Source organism: Dreissena polymorpha, chromosome 4, assembly GCF_020536995.1.
Source record: "Dreissena polymorpha isolate Duluth1 chromosome 4, UMN_Dpol_1.0, whole genome shotgun sequence".
In the NCBI taxonomy this organism is placed as follows: Eukaryota; Metazoa; Mollusca; class Bivalvia; order Myida; family Dreissenidae; genus Dreissena; species Dreissena polymorpha.
This window is the reverse complement of record NC_068358.1, coordinates 14,256,411-14,279,047: the sequence shown is the minus strand read 5'-3', so window position 1 is coordinate 14,279,047 and position 22,637 is coordinate 14,256,411. Positions and strand designations below refer to the sequence as shown.

At 35.0% G+C, this 22,637-nt stretch overlaps 1 protein-coding gene across 5 annotated transcripts in view; it reads right to left on the bottom strand.

Annotated features, from left to right (window-relative positions):
• LOC127877855 (uncharacterized) overlaps positions 1 to 3,263 on the bottom strand; it is a 45,849-nt gene extending 42,586 nt beyond the window's left edge. For all 5 annotated transcript variants that reach the window (XR_008048634.1, XR_008048635.1, XR_008048636.1 and 2 more), the window contains exon 1: positions 2,974 to 3,263. Coding sequence is in view for 2 of the 5 variants with exons in the window: in XM_052424152.1 (XP_052280112.1) it covers positions 2,974 to 3,032 (59 nt within the window). In the remaining 3 variants the exon portion in view is untranslated. The remainder of the gene's footprint in view (positions 1 to 2,973) is intronic.
• Between the last annotated feature and the right edge of the window lie 19,374 nt (positions 3,264 to 22,637).

Genomic DNA, 22,637 nt, shown 5'->3' with positions numbered 1-22,637 from the left:
CCATATCTAGCTTACAAATGAACTCATTAGCCTTTTACAAAGAGAGGAGTATATCTGCATATTTGTAGAAACCATGGTATTTTTACTGCCTTTTGATATATTATGGTTGTTATCAAATGAGATAAAGTGATGTTTAATGTAAATTTTTAACTTGAGTTTGACTCACAGACTGTACTTGATAGTTTTTTACAAGTCAGATCAGTTCGGTAATAATATTGATGGTAAAAGTAAAGGAAAACAGAAAAGTTAAATCTATTTGAGAAAAAAAAAGAAATGTAACAAATTACTAACAATTCTTTTCTTATGTTCACCAACACATTAAGGTCATTGAACCACACAAGTTTAAGTGAGATGCAGCCAGTCTTTTATGAATTTTGGATATTTTCTTTAGCAGAACAAAGAAAATAGGGCAAATCATTCTGCCCAAAATCGTTTTTAAAAGTGCTTTCTTTACACAATAAGCTTTTTCATATGGGCACGATCCATCCATTTGTTTAAGAATAATTGAACACACAAGCTTCATGGTGTTGAAACTCCCACACATGTCAATATTTCTGTCAAACTTGCACAAATTTCTTTCTGTACAATCATCTGCACATTAAGTTCATTCAACTTTAAAAGTCTGAGCATGATCCACCTAGGAGTTAAAGAGGAGTTCAAACCATGAGATTCATATTCTAGAATAACACACAAAGGGCCATTATAATGCCAAAACTTTAAGCAACACAAAATCCTTGCTTTTTATCATCTTTCTGATGAGGGTAATTAAACTGAGAAAGTTTATGCACAATTCACCCAGCCTCTATAAAGAGCAGTTAAAACAAGAGACTAATGTGTTTGTCAGAAACACAATGCCCCATACTGCCCCACTTTGAAGCCATATATTTGACCATTGACCTTGAAGGATGACCTTGACCTTTCACCACTCAAAATGTGCAGCTCCATGAGATACACATGCATGCCAAATATCAAGTTGCTTTCGTCAATATTGCAAAAGTTATGGGCAATGTTAAAGTTTTCTGACGGACAGACTGACTGACTGACAGACAGACGGACTGAAGGACAGTTCAAAATCTATATGCCCCCCTTTGGGACATAAAAAACAAGCATTCGGATGAAATTATTTATTTATTATGTACATGTACCAATGGCAAGGGCAATTATTATTCCCTTCCATTTCGGGGTCTAAAAATGTGGCCTCTAAGAGATTTAACAAGCTAAAATTAGACAATGCCAGACATAGGTTGACCACACTTAGTGATCAAGTGAGTAAAAAACAATATGATTTTTAACAAGAGCGCCGCATGACGGAGCAATATACGCCCGATTCGTGTGCCATTGGAGATGATACACTGATGATTGATGTATTTGTTTTGGAAATAAGCAAAAAAAAATTTCAAAAATCGCGAAAAAAATAAACCCGATGAAAATATCGCAAAATAAAACTGGATAAAAATATTGCATAAAAATATTGCATGTGTTAATCGGTTGCATGTCTCCAATCAGACCTGACTGATATATAATCTATATACTACCTCTGACCAAGTTTGGTGAATTCAACTTGAACTAGAGCTTTGTCACTGAATGTGACTTATACCCCCATACCACTTTGACGCAGGATAAAAAGTTGTTTAAAAGTTTCGGATGAATACAATTTGAATTAGAGTCCGGACAAAGTGGCGCCGTTGAAAATGCACAAATTGACCCTATGACCTAGTTCTTGACCCGACATGACCCATATTCGAACTTGACCTAGATATCAACTAGATGCAACTACTGACCAAGTTTGGTAAAGATCGGATGAATACAATTTGAATAAGAGTCCGGACAAAGTGGCGCTGTTGAAAATGGACTAATTGACCCTATGACCTAGTTTTTTACCTGGCATGACCCATATTCGAACTTGGCCTAGATATCAACTAGATGCAACTACTGACCAAGTTTGGTGAAGATAAGATTTATACAATTTGAATTAGAGTCCGGACAAAGTAAAATGCACTAATTGACCCTTTGACCTAGTTTTTGACCCAGCATGACCCATATTCGGACTTGACCTAGATATCAACTAGATGCAACTACTGACCAAGTTTGGTGAAGATCGGATGAATACAATTTGAATTAGAGTCCGGACAAAGTGGCGCCGTTGAAAATGCACTAATTGACCCTATGACCTAGTTTTTGACCCGGCATGACCCATATTCGAACTTGGCCTATATATCAACTAGATGCAACTGCTGACCAAGTTTGGTGAAGATCGGATGAATACAATTTGAAATAGAGTCCGGACAAAGTGGCCCCTTTGAAAATGCACTTATTGACCCTATGACCTAGTTTTTGACCCGGCATGACCCATATTCGAACTTGGCCTATATATCAACTAGATGCAACTGCTGACCAAGTTTGGTGAAGATCGGATGAATACAATTTGAATTAGAGTCCGGACAAAGTGATGCCTTCCGCCCGCCGCCCGCCCACCGCCTGCCCGCCCGCCAAGGGGTTTCACATAATACGTCCCGTATTTTATACGGGCGTATAAAAAGTATTGACTCATTGGATGCTAACTAGTTTTTGTTTTTAAAAATGCACAACAAAATATTCTTAAAATTATAAACAGGTGTGCCCAGGGACACTTAAACAGGGGGTGAACAAAATTGTTGGAATTGTTTATATTGTTTCCTAAATGACTTCATCACAATACATTGTAATTGGATAATTATCAACCAAAAGAGGGTACTTAGTATTTTGTACTAAATGCAGGAGGAAATACTGTCAATATTCCCCTTAAAGGTTCAATATAATCCCTCAAGACATTAAAGAGAAACTGTCTTACTGAACAACTTTAACTTAGCCAAGGATGCTGACGTCAACACTGGGAGCTGTAGAGAATAGCCAGCCTTTTTTTTAAGTCAAGCAAACAACAATAAAAAATTGTTTGTTATCATATAAACATACATATATATATACATATTTTACCTGCTTTTCAAATCGTTATGTTCTTTGGATATGCTTGTCAGATCATTTCCCAGTGACATGATAGTACTATCTCTATTTTCAATGTCTTGTTGATACTTCTTTACATCGCTGTCCAGTTTAGACACATTTTGAAGAAGTTGATTTCTTATATCCAATAAGTCTGTATAAGCTTTGTTGTTTTCCTTAAGTTGTGTTTCTGCTTCATTCCATCCCTTTTCAAACTTGCCAACGTCCTGTTTGAGGCTATTAATCTCTTCACTTAACTTCCTGTTTATTTGTTCTGCTTGCTCAATTCTATGAAAACAACAACACAAAGTCATGAAGTAACACTGCAAATTTTTGCAATCCAACAGTGTATTTTATGCAGAGAAAAGAGGTGAAGTTTTGAAATATTTAATAATACAATTGATTGTCATAAATAATTTTGATGAACATAGAAGTTTATCAGAATAACAAATAAATAAAACAATTTAAAAAAAGAAATTACGTTCTATTGCTTTATGCTTATTCTCATCAATTGCGGAAAAAAGTAGTATACAATGCAGAAATTGTTTATTTTTGATAGGATTAATAATGGACGAGATAACATTGACTTTAAACATTATGATAAGCTTATAAAGAAGACACCTATATCCCCCTCCCTCAGATTGTATTGACCTTTGAGCTTTCATTTTGTGTGTTTGAATGATGACTTCTGGACATCCTTTGAATAACATAAACTGTTCATGAACATCCTGTAATAAGTATGAGAGATTTGCAGCAGATACAAACATACTGAATTAGGCTGCACTATTGACCTTAGTTCAGTTTTGACCTTGAACTATAGCTGATGTGACTGACTCATACCTTCCACACATCATCTCAATGAATTTAACATAGAAGCTTAGTTCCATTAAATTTCTTCAGAATATGAGATATAGAGCAGACAATAGTCTATTGAAATCTTATAGATTATGAGATATAGAGCGGACATCAGTCCATTAAAATCTTTCAGTGAATGAGATAAGCGCAGAAACAAAAAAGAAGGCTCAACATTTTTAGCTTAAAGTATACCTTGACCTTGAACCGAAAAAGCTGTTTTATTCCCCTGTAAACTGTGTCCATTACCTTAACATCTGAGGCAAGTTTCATGGACACAAAAGATATCGCTCAAACGTTTCACCTTCAAGTTGGTCCTTCACCTTAAAAAAGTGGGACTTACTCATGCCTTTAGAACTCATTAACCTAAACATTTTGTTGACTTCTTCAAATGCAAATTCATACCAGGGTAAAGATGATGAGGACCAGGGCACAAAAATGTGGCTCAGACATTTGATCATAAGTTTGGCCTTTATCTTGAGCCAACATCAATGACGTAAACATTTGAGCCAAATTTAATTAAAATCTTTCAAAGGGTAAAAAAATGATATTTTGCTGACACAAAATTGGATACTGAAACCTCTGACCTTCAATCCTGACCTCAACCATTAACCCTTTCCCACTCAGAAGCGAAGTAAAATGGCTTTGTGCAAACAGCATAAAACCAGAACAGCATGTGAGTAACTCACAGTCTGTTCAAGTTTTATGCTATTTGCTGCTCATCAGTAACTAAGGGTTGGAAATGATGCCTTTAAAACTTTAATTTAATAAGAAAGGTCTTAAATTTAATGTAACTTTCTAAGGAACAACAAATGCCTAAAAATACGTATCTAAGTGGTAAATGGTTAACTGGAATGACTGACATTTGCCTTCTTCATGTATTCTCAATCACTTTCATACTGTTAATATTATTTATATTTTTATCTTCAATTATTACCTTTATCTTGAGCCAGAATGACTGACTCATGACTTCTGAGCAATGTCTCAATGACATCAAAATTGAATGAAAATCCTTAAATGTGAATAGGAGATATGAACCCCAGAGAGATGTTATGTACAAATTGACAAATGGATGGACAGACAAAGGCCATTCCAATAGTCCCACACCTGCTTTGATGAAATGTATTAAAGTTTGAATTAAGATCAATGGAAAAAGCAACAACAATGTGCTGAAATGTCATTTAGTAAAGGTGATTTACATTTAATTCTATTACGTCATACTATTTCCAGAATCAAATGAGATGTGCAATGACTGTATCATAATTCGTCAGTGCGCTGTTGTATCTCATACAGTGTACACCTGTTTTTGGTTTTACACTGAGAACAACTAGACCGTGACGATTTTTTCTCGTCAGTTAGAGACTTACTAGTTTTTTATATTCTTCGGAATATTGGTCTCTACGCAAAAGCTATCTTGTTAGCTTAATTGTATTTTATTGTTTTCGGACAAAATACATTAAAATATATCTGCTCGCAGATTTAAATATAAATGTACGACTTTGTTATTTTACGGCAGTTGTCGTTAGGTAGTCTTTTTTCTCTTCGTTGCACGTGTGTTATGGCGGACAAAGAAGTTCAAAACTCTAAACAGTCCACGGTTTCGGCCGTTACAGGCATGAAAGAGCCTAAACCTCCAAATGAAAATGCAAACGCATCAAAGACTTCATCTGTGAAGCCAGGTAACTCCCATCAGGTACCCGCCACGAATGCGAACATGAATGAAGTGTTAGAAATTTTGCGCGTGCTAAATTCTAATGTCAATGCTCAAAATGAGCGCATAGAAAAACAAGAACATTGTTTCAATGAATTCATGGCCGCTTGTAATGAACCCATGGAGGATGACTGTAATTATGATGATTGTTATGATGTTGAAACAGAACACGAAGAATCCTCTATTGAGTCGGAACAAAAATCCATTTTCAAACAGCTGTCCGACAAATTTTATCAGCATGAACAAGTTGATGTTGATATTCATCCTGACGTGGCACGTCTTGTAAACAACTCTTTCAGAAATGGTTTATCTGAAGACAATCTTGATGACATTTGTAAGCGAATTCATCGCCCAGAAAATTGTGACTCACTGGTAAAACCAAGAGTTAACCAAGGCATTTGGCGCCTGTTGAAAAGCTACACTCAAGCTGAAGACGCACGACTTTGTGCCATTCAAGGAGTTGTGTTAAAAGCATCCATAAATATGGTAAAACTTGTTGAAAAGCTTGGGACAAATGAGTCGGAGAATGTCGAGTTAGGAACTACTGCCATCGCTCTGTTGGGTCATGCTAATAAAATGATGAATACAAAGTGAAAAGAGCTCCATAAACAAGATTTAGACTATAAATATCATTATCTTGCTTCAGCATCATTACCCTACACAGCCCTGTTGTATGTTGAATGACACAGATGTTAATAAAAATGTTAGAGAAATCAACAACATGAATCGTATTGGCAAAGTGGGGTTGGTCCTATGAGGGGCTTTAGCCGGGGACCCCGAGCTGGGTTCAACCCATATGGTCATCGCGGACGTGGCTTCCACGGCAGAGGCAGAGGAAATGGCCCTTTTCGGACTGAAGCCTTTCCAAAAAACTTGAGACCCCAACAGAAGAAGTAGATAAGGTGAGTACTTTTGTTGCTGGTAATATAAAAAAAATCACATTGAAATTGGAGAAAAATTACAAATGATAATAATTTCCTAGATATTATTGAGCATTGCCATTTGGAATTTATTGAAGGCGAAAATCCTATCAAAACAACCTGTTATAGAAATAGATTCTCAGAAAAAGAAGAACAAATTATAAATAAAGAAATACAAAATTTATTGGCAATGTGTGTTATTGAGGAAGTTGATCATCACCCTAATGAATATATTTCTCCAATTTTCATTATTCCAAAACAAACTGTGGGTGAATATAGGATGATTTTAAATTTAAAATTATTAAATAATCATATTCAATACCATCATTTTAAGATAGACACCTTTGAAGCAGCTTTAAAATTGGTAAAGCCTGGTATTTATTTTGCAAGTATTGATATTCGCCATGGCTATTACAGTGTACCAGTTGCTGAGGAAGAGCAAGTACAAATCAGATTCAATCATTTAGGAAATATTTACCAGTTTTAAGTACTACCAAATGCCCCATCTGCCCCAAAGTTATTTACAAAACTCATGAAGCCTGTTTATGCATCTCTGCGTATGCTTGGGCATAAAAATTCTGGTAACATAGACGATTCGTTACTTCTGGCTGACACGTATGTTGAATGTCAATTAAACATACAAGATACAGTAAATCTTATTACTGATTTAGGGTTTATGATTCACGAAAAGAAATCGGTATTAGTACCAACTCAAAAAATAACATTTCTCGAAAACATCATTGATTCTGAACAGATGTCAGTCACTCTACCAGAAGTAAAAATTCTTAAAATAGTACAAGCATGCATAGATTTGTACACACAGAAAAAAGCAAAAATTTGAGATGTTGCAAGGGTTTTGGGTTTGCTTGTTTCATCTTTCTCAGCTGTTGAATATGGTCCGCTTTTTTACAGAAGTCTAGAATATGAAAAAATTCATGCCCTTCAGCATAATGCTGGTGATTATGAAGCAATCATGTTCATTTCGGAGAAAATGAAGCAGGAACTTAGCTAGTGGATTGAATGTCTACCACAGCAACAGAGAAAAATAACCCATAAAAACCCTGAGTTAATTATAACAACAGATGCAAGTGCTTTTGGATGGGGTGCTATATGTCTTAATGATAAAATTTGTGGTAGATGGGATGAAACTGAAATCCAAAACCATATAAATGTCTTGGAATTACTTGCTGCAAGTCATGCTTTGAAATCTTTCTGTAAAACAAAAAGCAATATTCATGTACTGAAACGTTCAGATAATTAATCAAATGTTGCTTATATAAATAATCTGTACTTCTGAATGACATTGCTAGAGAACTTAGGCTGTGGTGTAAAAACAGAGAAATTTGGGTTTCAGCTACACATATCCCAGGTATAATGAATGAAGCAGATTTTAGTTCTCGAAATTTTAATGAAAATCTTGAATGGAACTTGGATGAATCTGTTTTCTTAAACGCAGTGCAATGCTTTGGTTTGCCAGAAATAGACATGTTTGCTTCTCGTTTAAATAAACAGATCAGTAGGTTTGTGTCGTGGAAGCCAGATCCCGATGCTGAAGCAGTAGATGCATTTTCTGTTGATTGGCATAACAAATACATATATGCATTTCCGCCTTTCAGATGCATTGCACAAGTTCTGCAGAAAGCCAGACAGGACAAGGCAGATATTTTACTGGTGGCACCATTTTGGATAACACAGAATTTCTATACCAGCATCCTGGAGATGTTGACTCACGATCCTTATATTCTGAAGGTTGGTCCGAAAATATTGAAAATACCACAAACACAGAAGATTCATCCATTAACCAACAAACTACATCTGATGGTATGTCGCATATCGGGAAATTCTATAAAAAGCGAAACCTATCTAGCTAGTCTATTGACATCATCATGGCATCATGGAGAAAAACTACACAGAAGCAGTATTCCACGTACATTAACAGATGGGTTTACTTCTGCAATAAAAGGAAAATTGATCCATTTCAAAACCCTATAGAATATTGTATTGAATTTCACAGAATTATATGAATCTGGACTGAGATATGAAACACTTAACACTGATAGAAGTGCTTTGTCTAATTTGTGTGAAAAACAGGATGGTTATTCAGTTGGATGGCATCCTTTAGTAGTTCGATTACTCACTGGTGTTTATAATTTAAGACCCGCAAATCCAAAATATCAAGAAACTTGGGATGTATCTAAAGTTCTGTGTTATCTCAAAACACTTACACCAGTAAATGATTTATCATTGAAAATGTTATCTTACAAACTTGTTATGATTATTGTTTTGACTCAAGCAAGTCAAAGCCATTCAATTTCATTATTAACATTGGAAAACATTGTTAAAAACAATGACTCTTATGTATTGTTCTATAGTGGGTTGTTAAAACAAACAAGGAGAGGAAAAGTTAATCCAATCCTTAGATTGTGTAAATATGTGTCAGACAATGATGTTTGTGTATATACCGGTAGTACTCTTACTGAATATATTAAACGCACAAGTACACTGCGCAATAGTGAAAAGAAATTGTTAATAAGTTACATTTATCCTCATAAGGCTATAGCCTCTACTGCTGTGAGTAGATGGATTAAATGTGTGATGAAAAATTCTGGAATTGAAGTTGACAAGTTTAAAGCCCATAGTGCGCGGTGTGCTGTAACTTCCAAAGCGAAACAAAGTGGCCTTCCAATTCCTGAGATTATGAAAATCGCTGGTTGGTCAACAGATATGACATTTGCTAGATTCTATGACAAGCCATTGGAAAAAGAAAGCAGCTATTCTTTTCAAGACGCTACATTACAGTGTTGAGGTTTGTTTAGCAAAAAATTGGTGTTTTGCCTCAAATTGTTATCCTGCAAGCACGGTTTGGTTTTGCGTTGAAATCTCATTTGATTCCGGAAATAGTATGACGTAATATAATTTTCACAAACAAACAATACTTACCTGTAAGTTGATGTTTGGTTGGAATTCTATGTAGTCATATTTCTATTGAAGGGATCAAATGCCCACCTCATGTTTGCCTCTCATGGCCCACCTCTTTTGAGGAATAAAATATGTTTGATCCTTCAATACAGGCTGTCAAGTGACCTTTTTTCAAAAAGTAGGAAAAAATAGGAACTACTTTTGCAAGAAAAGTAGGAAAAAAGTAGGAAAAAGTAGGAACTTTTCCCTCAAAAGTAGGAATACATAATACTTATTTTTTAGACACAGGTCCAGGAAACATAGCTTGAAACAGAGCAGGAGTGCCATCACATGTTCTGTATGGATACCCACTTGAAGCTACCTTAAGGGCCCAGAAGATTTCAGCCTTTTGTACCTGTTCCTTGTGTGATGGATGTACTTGCATACAGATAGATTTATCCCCACAACCCTGAGAGCTGCTTGGCTTTTGGGCACTTCCAAACAAACGCTTTTGTGAATTATCATGCATGTATTTCATGTTTTCCTTGTGTTTTTATCCATCTGCATGACTTATAAGTTGATTAGCACCAGAATTACTACAAGATGGACTTCATTCAGACAGTACAATATCTTGCAAACTCATTGCCGGTATCTCTCTTGCACCATGATCCCAGTGTTTTTCCACTGTTGTCCAACCTCTCCATCCATGAAGGGTTAAACTTTGTTTTCCCACTAGGAATTTTAGCACTTATAGTGTATCTATGATAATTAAGTTTCAAGCAAAGCTACCCTGATAAAGAAGTATACATGTAATTAGATGCTGTTCATTTTGGTATATCATCAAATAAGTGGTTAGAGGTCTTCTGTGTATCGATATAAAAATGGTAATTATGACTTAAGTTACATTCAAAATGACTGGTCATTGCAGAGCAGATTATGCAACTGGAGATAAGACCTTATCACCTGACATCTTTTATGACAGCATTGATTGGGCAATGAAACAGTTGCACTACATTGTTTATTCCAGTTTCAAAAAATGGCTTTTACATTATTGATGACTTTGCGGGAGTGTAATAATGCCGTTTAATAATTTTAATACTTCGCTTTAACACCTTGAAGTTACCTCACTAGCAATGGCATCATTAGACAAGAATTGTGTTTGTCCGAAACACAATGCCCACTATTGCGCAGCTTTGAAATAAAATTTCAATATATCATTTGGCAGGTTTAGAAATTATCTCCCTTTTAAAGCTTATTACTTCCCTTGGATTGTATTTTTTAACTTTTGACCTTGAAGGATGACCTTCACCTTTCACCACTCAAAATGTGCAGCTTCATGAGATACACATGCATGCCAAATATCAAGTTGCTATCTTCAATATTGCAAAAGTTATGGCCCATATTAAAGTTTTCGGACGGACACACACACACAGACAGACAGACAAACGGACTGACAGTACAACTGCAATATGCCACCCTACCGGGAGCATAAAAATGTATCAGGGCATTTAGGCTCTGTGCATTTATCTTTAATTACTAAACATGATGTACCTATGATATCAATAGAACATCATATCCGTTGTCATGTAATACAGAATTTATTACATTATATTTGTAAATGATGAAAACTCAGCAAAGCATCAGTTTTATCTTTTTTCCAATAACTTGTGTAATAAATTCCATATTACATAACCACTCATACAATACATGTATCTCTATATCTCTACATTCCAAACAGCAATATCATGTAAACATGCATAAGGTTTGGTCAAATTGTTGTCAATGGAAACAAAATAAAACTGGAATAAACAATGGGTTCCCTCAGCTCTTGCATCACTGGGAACTGTGTAAGGTAGTGAAGTCTGCAGTGTACAAATGCTAAGGAAGTAAACAAGGCACTATTGTTACATAAAAAAAAAACTTGTCAATAATTTCAAAGTTACATAAGAAATAAATATTTATGCTCCTGAAGAGGTGCTAGCAGACAGTCAGCATGGGTTGTCAGGTCTCATCTAGATGAATGCACATTAACAGGGATACAGTCATGCCATAGATTCATTCATCCTGCAAGTTTACTAAATTAACTCTTTAAAAAAAAAATATTTTCCAACGAAAATGAAAAAGTAGGAATAGTAGGAAGATTTGGTAAAAAAATAGGAAAAAGTAGGATCCTGATGAAAAAGTAGGAAATAGTAGGAAAAAGTAGGAAAAAGTATGACCGCTTGACAGCCTGTTCAATAGGACAAATCTTGCTTGCAATTTCAGCGTTAAATACTGACGAATTATGATACGGTTATGCACATCTCATTTGATCCCTTCAATAGTAATATGACTACATAGAATTCCAACCAATCAACTTACAGGTAAGAATTGTTTGTTTGTGGAAATTATGATGATACAAATGTGTTGGATTTAAGAAGTGGTAGTTGTTTCAAAACATCAATTATTAAAACTGTTTGTAATGCATACAATTGTTATATAGGCTCTAAAAAAAACATTATAATCAAAGTCCGTGAAGAGTGACTTACGTTTCGGGAAATTATAAGATTGCCATAGCCAGAAAGACAAGCTTGACAAATAAAATATTTTGAAGTAAAGATGGTTAATAGGTTTTAAAATTAGACCCTTTGACCTTGAACCGTGACCTTGATATTTGCACTAGGAACTGTGTTCTTACATTAAAAAGATCCATCTAAGTATTCTTCAAATCAGTTACAAATCCTTTTTATACAGAAGGCTTTATTTTAAACTGCTAATGTGACCTTGACATGGATCCTGCCAGCCCATTACAGTATGTCAAATAATAACTGTAACTTTTTAAATGTTATTTCAAATACATCTATGCTGAACAAAGTCACACAGGGATGACTAACAAGGGTTGATTTCTTGTATTCACACTTGAGCTTGAACTGTGACTAAGACCTCGACCTCGCTCCCGCAATTTTCAATCCTGTTAACAATAATGTTCCTTTTCTGCAATGTTATACAATATTATACAATTGGGCAAATGTGAGCTCTGGACACAGGGTTGACAAAATATGAAGTTGACCTTGAACCTTGGGATCAGATTTTGATGTTTCGAATTCCATCACATAATTCTTGTCACACCTGCCAAATTATTTAAAATTCTATCCATGCTGAACAAAACAATTATCTCGACAAAATTTTAAGGTCGATTCCTATATTTTATCCAAAATGATGACCTTGGCCTTTTGGACCAGATTTTGGTGTGCGCCCAATCATTCTGCTTCTGTCCTCCAAAAAGTGATTGAAATATCAAGGTGTAATATTCAAAGTTATGCTTTGGGCATATTGTTTAGAGCCTGATTTCCAAACTGACTCTAGACCTTAAAATACCTTGATTTTGAAAATTGGTACCCAGTTTTTATATGTGTAACTAGTTTGTTTATCACGTTTGCTTTAAAAAATCAAATGGACAAAGTCATTTTCCTGATGTAGTATTCTGAGGTCTGTTATCCACCAACTTATGTAAAATTTAAAAACTGTTGCATAAATGTTGTATCCAAGTTTCTTTAAAATTGGTAATAAATGTGTCCTATAGTTATTACAAATCTTTTTTTTTTCTCTGACTTTGCGATCTAGTTTTGACCCCACATGACCCAGTTTCAAACTCGCCTGAGGTATCATTTAGACAAAAGTTCTGAAGATAATCAAATAAATGCCGCCTTCAGAGAGTTCACAAGGTCAAATGTTGATGCCACAATGAAGTAAACCCGCGATGAAGAACAGACAAAAGGTGACCATGAGAACGTTGTTCATGTGAGCTAAAAAATGAGTCATAATGCAGCAAAATTGTCTACACAAAATTATAGTTTATCCTGTAAAAACTGCAAAAGGGCTATTACGCTTCAAAAACTATGGGCAACAAAAAAGAATTTCTTCTCCATAATCTTCTCATTAAGATCATTTAGCCATTAAAGATTGAGAAAAAATGCACCACTCTAAAAACAAGAGTGCCAAACTGTCACAGCCCATTTGAAGGTTTTTGACAGCTTGTTGACTTTACCATTCGAGTGGCAAAATGATACATTTCTGAACATTCGTGGAAAGCACGAATGAAAACTTGCGAAATAAGTGAAGCATGATATCAAAACTAATGGACTAGGGTAAGAGACACAATGGTGATTGTTATAAACACATTAAGTGACCCTGTGGCCTATTTCTTGACCCCGCATGACCCATATTTGAACTAGACCTAGATATCATCTAGACACAACTTCTGACCAAATTTGGTGAAGATCGGATGAAAACTACTTCAATAAGAGAGCAGACACCATGCTAAGTACTTGAAATGCACTGTTACCTCATGACCTAGTTTTTGACCCGGCATGACCCATATTTAAACTTGGTCTAGATATTACTTTGACACAACTTCTGACCAAAGTTGGTGAAGATCGGATGAAAACTACTTCAATTAAAGAGCTTCAATCATGCTAAATCCTTGAAATGCACTAAGTGACACCGAGACCTAGTTTTTTTTAAACCCGGCATGACCCATATTCGAACCTGACCTAGATATTGTCTAGATAAAATGTCTGACCAAGTTTGGTGAAGAACGGATGAAAAATATTTGAATTAGAGAGCCGACACTGCTGTGGGCGCCGCCCGCCAAGGGTGATCTTATAATACGTCCCAATTTGAAAACGGGTGTATAAAAAGGATTTGAATAAAGAAACTTTGGGTGCTAATATTTTTTATTGGAAAAACAGAAGACATAATTCTGCCAAAACATGTCGCAGCCAATATCCTTCCTGTATATCCCTGTTACACTGGATTGGCGTCCTGTCTATAAACAAGTTATTTTCAGAAAAGAACAATAGTGGTAGTAAGAACACAAATGTGTTTGCCCTAAATTATTTATGATCTATTATCAGTTATGACAAGATATTGTAGGTTGGTCAAATCAATCTTGGACTATATAACAGCGTCCACACTACATTCTTGGCATGTATTATATGACGCCACTGCCACAATGGGGTTTGTAATGAATTAAATCTGGATTTATGGCATCCTCATGGCGATCCTACATCATTCTAGCCAGAATGCCAAAAGAATGCAGAGCCTAAGCCTTTACTTTGAATTTATCAATATAAGTCGCCCTTATGTTGCCCACTTTGGTATTTTTTGCATATGGATGTCCTTTTTATGTGTTCTCACTAACCCCATCGTTCTTGGCAATCCTACCTCATCCTAGGTTGCCATAAGAACTCAGCAATAATGGGTTTTTGGCATTAAGGGGGTGTTATGACCATCTACACTGAGTTTTGAAAATAAACACAGAAATTAATGATAAGTTGAGTACACAATCTTGAGCATATATGTATGTTCATACCACTAGATGGATGGATGGACAAGTTCACTGCATAATTCCTCCCACTTGTTAGGGCATCAACTTTAAGTTGAAGTTATTTTGAAATCTTTTAAGCATAAGAAAGTAGATGGCCACAATAAAATATGGTCACACACACAAAATGATGGACTTTCATCCAAGACTATTACAATATTACAACTGAAACTTACCTTTGTTTAAGTACAAAGTTTTCTTCTTTTTCTTTAAAGAGTTGTTGTTCTTTTGTCATCTCCATGTCATGTCTGTAAAAAAACGCTTGAACCGTAAAAGTAATGATAGAAACTGGACGTTCTACGAACATTGGTATGTTGATATATAAGTGCCCACGTGTCAACAGAGTACAGCATTGTTGTGACACACATGTACAACATTAATTATTTATTGTACATGTGTTGCCCTTCGAGGACAAAATATTTAAGTTACCTTCGTAACTTAAACAGGAAAAACTTAAGAGAGGATATTAATTCATAACTTGCTACACAATAATATTCTCTAATTTGTTTTTTACAAACATACCAAAAAGCTACAACCTCCAATGAAGGAAAGTCAAATGTTAATACTCATTCAAAGTAACTCATTTTTAATTCACACATTTTATAGCATTATTCCTATCACATAATTTATTTTGGTAACGCGCTTACACCACACAATTCCATGTATTCTGACGTAGCAACAGCTTGTCACCTATGATAAATACCCCGGCACAACATATATATATATTTTGTAGCAAGTTGTAACAATAAATAAAGCGCATTATTTGAACAGAGTTTGTAGAAAAATATATTTAAATGTAGTTTTTTACAAACTACAAACGACTATTGGGCCTTATAGATTTATCAAGTAATGTTGATATATAAGCCTATATAAACTATTTTTGATCAAACAAGAGTAGCCAGGTCTGACCACTGATCAGTATTTGATGGACTTGAGTAAAGGACCAATATACAATTTTACACACAAAGAATAAACACATGAAAACGTTTAAGTTTCATTTATATACTTTTTTAATGAAGTTGATATTAATTTAAATCATTATTAGTTATACTGTAATTTGTAAAAATTGCACAAGAAGACCTTCTTAACAAAATAAACAATCCATGAAAGTTTGAATGCTGTACATTAAAAAGAACAGGAGATCTCATTTAGTCAAATTTGTGTCTACGGACTGGCGGAGAGACCAAATGGTAAATTCAGCATCCCCCATTAACTTACAAAGTTTTATATTCCTGAAATGATTTAACAGTAAATTTGGTACATATGAATAAAAATAGCTAATACTAAGTCCCAGCTTTGCCCCATCATGCTTATAATTTTGCCCTTCAGTTTCGCAATGCATTCCTACTGGACCAAGTTATGATCCACAGTGTTGACAACTTATTATTTAAATTTGACATTTTTACTTGACCTTGGACCATGGCCACTTATACTTGTCACATAACTTCCAATATCTGCATATTTATTATTTTTGCCAAGTTTATAAAAACAAAGAAGGACCAGCTTTGATACAGAAAAAGTGTTGAGAACTTATTTCCTAATTAGGTTTTGGCCTTGAAATGTGGCCTCAAGACCTAGTTCTCGGGGGTCAAACTCTGTCGATTCATGTTCATGCTTATAAAAAATCCACTTATAACGACCAAAGTTATGCTGCAGACAAAGACAATTATTTATCTTATAGTCAGTCTGACCCAGCCCAGGTGTTCCCTTACTAGGGCCATCTTAAAAATTGGCATGTTTAAACACATGATAGTTGTTCCGGTGTGTTGATAAATAAAACACAAGATTAATGTGCATATGATAAACATATGATTAGGAGTTGTATAACCAATTTACATTTATTTTATGATTTCCAATGGTTTATAGAGAAATATCAGTGAAATAAAACTGATATTTCACTGTTTCATTCAGTGAAAAATAACAGTGAAAATTATCGATAATTTTAAATTTTTAACCGGAACTTTTTTTAGATATCTTACCCGTACGAAATAATGGGGCGGATTCCGGGCGTAATCAGGGCGGAATTGGCACGTAATGTTGGAATTACGCCCGTACAACTGGCGGAATGAGTTTTACGCCCGGAACTAAAATTATTTCTGGGCGTAATTCAACTGTTTTTTCCGGGCGTAAAACAAATCCGGGCGTATTTTTATACTTAGAATTTGTATGATGGAGATTTGTGGACGGAATTTTGCACTTTGTTTCTTTCGTGGGGCAAAATTTCATACTTATAAAATATTTGTGAAGCCACATGACGGAATTTTGAACTTAGTAGTTTTTATAGAGAGTAATATTGGACTGAACAATAACTTAATAAATTTAATTTAAACCAAAGTACTGAACAAAATATTACCAGTAACTGATAACTTAATAAACGTTTTTAAAAAAAATATTTAATTTTATTTATACATTTGTACAATCAATGAACATTCATTATAGACACAACTATTTCAGTCACAGTATAATTAATTCAGCATAAAGCTTTGATCTAATTTATGATTTTCATGTTCAGATTCTAAAACATATTTTGTAGTATTTTTATACTTAATTTGTGAGAAGCTGAAAAGGAGACAGACTTGTGAACTTGTGATCATGAATTATACTCTTAGATTTTGCATTATTATTGGCAATATTGCTGGTAAAAAAAAATAGGAGATAACAATAACACATTTTAATTAAATAAATTTTATCTATTGCTGACTTTTACAGTTTACACTTATAATTTTAAGTCTGACGGATGACCATGCATTAAAAATCTATATGCACTTATTTTTTTAATTCACTTCTTTAATTCTTCTTCTTTTTTGAAAATTTTGCTCATTTTTAATAATTATTTCATAATTATAATAATGACTGTAAAGTTTAATAAAGAACAAGACTTGGTAATGTTTTCATCATTTTAAGGTTTCCTTTAACATTAAACACACAACAGTCTAGTTTAATATTATTTGTTTATATCATCAATATGAATGCAGTTTCTCTGCATGTTACTCTATAAATGTTTTTATAGAAGTTAAGATTTCCCCAGTCTGAAAAGACCATAATTATGTACATAATTATACCAAACCAATGTTAATTTAATCTCAGATAAACACTGACAACCTGCTGAGTTGATCTCATGCATTGTGCTGCCCATTCTATACTCACCAAAGGCTGAGTCACATCTGTACATGTTTATAAACCATCTGGGCTTATCAGGCTTCAGTGGATTGGTCAGTGGTACAGGAAGTGAGTGGTAGAAGTTGCAGTTTGAAAACATTAGAGCGGTTAAGCAAATTACTGACTCTGAACTAAATTGTCAGTATAATACTTAAGCAAAATGAGGACTAAACTGTAGTGAAAAAATGTCTTGCAGGGAGTACTGTGTCAAAAACAATTTGTATTTAATACACATAATGTGGAAATGAACAATAAGTTTGTTGCAAAAGAGGTTCAAATTGGCTCAGGTTTAACTGTGATTTGGTCTCACCAAATTCCTGTGTTTTTGGAATACTGCAGAACAGCATAAAAGGTTTGTATTTTTACTCCTTCATTCCTCTATTATTTAGATTATTAACTGATATAATTGTAATTGTATTTGTGTACTGTCCCAGTGGGAAATGTAAAAGGATGATGAAAAGTAGACGGGCATCTGAAGGAAAAACAACACAGTTTGAAACTAAAATGAAATACACAAATTTCTTTAAAATATATAGTAAGTACTTAAATTAACATTTCATTTTCAGATTATGTCATAGGATTAGGGAGAAAGGTTGCTGGTGGCATAACAAATTTTCCCTTCTCGGACCTCAAAAGCCACATCACAGAATTTGTTTGCAAGAAAGCACAGTGTTGAAAAAACATGTGAAAAAATGAACTTTTTTATATAAATTTTGCCCTGTGTGCGCGCCCGGATGATGAGCACAAAGCGGTCCTTGACAAAGGAAAGCTGGATTTGTTGATAGGTAAATCACAATTTTACTATACAAGTTATTGTATTATTAGTTTGAAATAGTTAAGTTCAAAATAAAGATTAATTTGAATTATACGATTAGTGATCCTCAGGGCAAGGCCTGTCAATAACAGGGTGTCTCAGTACCTTGCCGCACTAAGATCCAAACCTGCCCCCTTTGACCCCGAGTCATGTTTTTAATTGGTTCTGATCACATTATTTTACAGAATATTCAATGAATTTTCAATAAACTAATTTTATTTTAACAGTGAAACTAGTTTTATCAATTAAAAAAAATATTTTTATGCCCCCCTTCGAAGAAGAGGGGGTATATTGCTTTGCTCATGTCGGTCTGTCTGTCGGTCGGTCGGTCCGTCCGTCCACCAGGTGGTTGTCAGACGATAACTCAAGAACGCTTGGGCCTAGGATCATGAAACTTTATAGGTACATTGATCATGACTTGCAGATGACCCCTATTGATTTTGAGGTCACTAGGTCAAAGGTCATGGTGACCCGAAATAGTAAAATGGTTTCCAGATGATAACTCAAGAACGCATACGCCTAGGATCATGAAACTTCATGGGTAGATTGATCATGACTCGCAGATGACCCCTATTGATTTTGAGGTCACTAGGTCAAAGGTCAAGGTCACAGTGACCCGAAATAGTAAAATGGTTTCCGGATGATAACTCAAGAACGCATAAGCCTAGGATCATGAAACTTCATGGGTAGATTGATCATGACGCGCAGATGACCCCTATTGATTTTGAGGTCACTAGGTCAAAGGTCAAGGTCACAGTGACCCGAAATAGTAAAATGATTTTCGGATGATAATACAAGAACGCATATGCCTAGGATCATGAAACTTTATAGGTAGATTGATCATGACTCGCAGATGACCCCTATTGATTTTCAGGTCACTAGGTCAAAGGTCAAGGTCACGGTGACCTAAAATAGTAAAATGATTTTCGGATGATAACTCAAGAACGCATATGCCTAGGATCATGAAACTTCATAGGTATATTGATCATGACTCGCAGATGACCCCTATTGATTTTGAGGTCACAAGGTCAAAGGTCAAGGTCACAGTGACCCGAAATAGTAAAATGATTTTCGGAGGGTAACTCAAGAACGCTTTTGCCTAGGATCATGACACTTCATAGGTACATTGATCGTGACTTGCAGATGACCTCTATTGATTTTGAGGTCACAAGGTCAAAGGTCAAGGTCACAGTGACAAAAGTCGTATTCACACAATGGCTGCCAGTACAACGGACAGCCCATATGGGGGGCATGCATGTTTTACAAACAGCCCTTGTTAAAATGAAAATGCATGTAATATTAAATAAAATGCGCATATATTGCACATGTTATTTGAAAATATTCCACAGGGATAAATATCCAAGCACATTCAAAAGTGTACTTAGTTGCCAAATTTGGACCCTGTCTTTTTCAAATCCTAGATGGGGCCCTGGATTAGATAAAAAGTTTGAAAAAGCAATTAATTCTACATAAGTTGTTAACAGTATTTGCAATAGGTGAACTGTAGTTGTACTTAATATCAAATTGCATTTCAGATTATGACATAGGATGGGGGAGAATCGTGGACCTGAACAATACTGTGATAGAGAGGAATTCCTACTCAAGAAAGCAGTTTAAAAAACACAGTCAATGTGAAAGAGTGAACTTTTTTATTTTGGCCGTGTATAAGAACAGTTTGTTTTTTAAAAAGTGCATGTCTATCAAATTATTTTTTATGTATATATATTGAATATTTTTGTTGTTTGTCTTTAAAAGCTACATTGTATCTTAAAAGTATCATCAAAATGCGGAACGAAAATGCATACATTTTCCGCATAAGTTCCACATTTTTTGTGACTGCGGAAAACATGCGGGGATTTTCAGCATATGTTCCGCATTTGCAGAAGTATAAAATGGTGATCCATGTTTTTAAAATGTATTATCTTAAAATAAATATAAAGATACTATGTTAAATGTATCTTGTCATAATTTTGACAAGTTTTTAGCTAAACTGAGCACAAAGTGCTCATGGTGAGCTTTTGCGATAGCCTTTTATTTTTTCAAATGGCCTGTCCTTATATGGGTATATGGGTATATTTACAATATGCATGTAATCCGATTTCCGCCCGGTATCTAAATTACGCCCGTTATCTAAGTTACGCCCGTAATTTTAACATTCCGCCTGTAATCTGAATTCCGCCCATAAACTGCTTTCCGCCCGTAATTTAAAATTCCGTCCCACCTCATTTACATATTTCGCCCCTGTTTTCCGCCCGGATTACGCCCGGAATCCGCCTGGAATCCGCCCCTCTTCTTAAAATCATATATAGAAAAATACGCCTAGAAATATTTTTTACGCCCGGAATTAAGTTTGCGATTCCGTGCCGATTCCGGGCGGAACATTTCGTACAGGTTGGTTTCCCCACTGTGACCCCCTCAATGTTACCAAAGGCGAATACTCTACATCAAATGTTTATAAAAACATACGGATAACCTACCCTTTAACATACATGTAATAACATTTACGGGTGCCCAATGGGGAATAATAATGTCCGGAATGTCAAAAATACAAAAATAATCATTTGTAAGCATACAATTAAAAGAAAATGTGTTTTATTTGATGAATATCGATTTTAATTCACTCATAATCATAGAAAGAAATGCTGTGCCACTCATGAAAACATCTTTTTCTACGATCACTTATGAATTTAAATTGATATTCCACCAAATCCAACAAATATCCGCTATATCTTTTGCATATGATAAACAAAGGCAATGTCAAACATCACCATTTATATGTGAATAAATCAAATATGGTTTTGTAAAATGCTGTTGAATATGAAAATACTCATAAACTTTCTTTTTGTGTGATTCGCTTTCTTCTGGTGAGTTCACAGATTTTTTGTCTGCACCAGTGGCTGACGATGTGGACCTGAAACAAAGAAACAACAATAAAGGGTTGCTACTTTACATTGAGAAATAGAAAACCCACCTTTACACATGCTTTCAAATTATAGTTGATTATTAAAGTTAATTAAAACACATTCTTCTTTTAACCCATTTTAATTGGGATACGGCTTTATTCGTATGGCCCTGATATCAGTTTATTAACAAGAGCACCGCCTAGCCGGTGCAGAACGCTCATCAATTTTTCTTTTTAAAGGTGGTGGGATCTTTCTCAATACTTCAATCAAAAACAGGGGAGGGGTGGGGGTGGAGAGGGGTTTATAGTGTGGGGGTGTGGTCATTTATTACATTATCTTTCAGAAATGAATAAAATGAAAAGAAATGTATTTGTTGTTGTTTTTTTTTTGGGGGGGGGGGGGGTAATTCTTGGGTGGGATGGTTGGACAGTCTTTCAAAAATAAAATAATACAAATAAATATTTGTGTGTTTTTTTAACCATGTTTAAAGAAAAAAGAAATTTGGGTGGGGTTCGGAGGGGGGGGGGGGGTTGAGAGGGGGGGGTATAGTGTGGGGTGTGGTCATTTATTAGATGATATTTCAAAAATAAGAAAAAAATGGAAATAAAAATAAAAACAAGATGTGTTTGTGAAACACAATGTCCCCCTATATGATGTTTGACCTTGATGGATGACCTTGACCTTGTGAAGGATGACCTTGACCTTGACCTTTCACCACTCAAAATGTGCAGCTCCATGAGATACACATGCATGCCAAATATCAAGTTGCTATCTTCAATATTGCAAAAGTATTCATAAAATAAGCGATTTTGTGCCACAATTATTTGACCTCTGACCTTGAAGGATGACCTTGACCTTGACCTTTCACCACTCAAAATGTGCAGCTCCATGAGATGCACATGCATGCCAAATATCAAGTTGCTATCTTCAATATTGCAAAAGTATTTATAAAATAAGTGATTTGGGCCACATATATTTGACCTCTGACCTTGAAGGATGACCTTGACCTTGACCTTTCACCACTCAAAATGTGCAG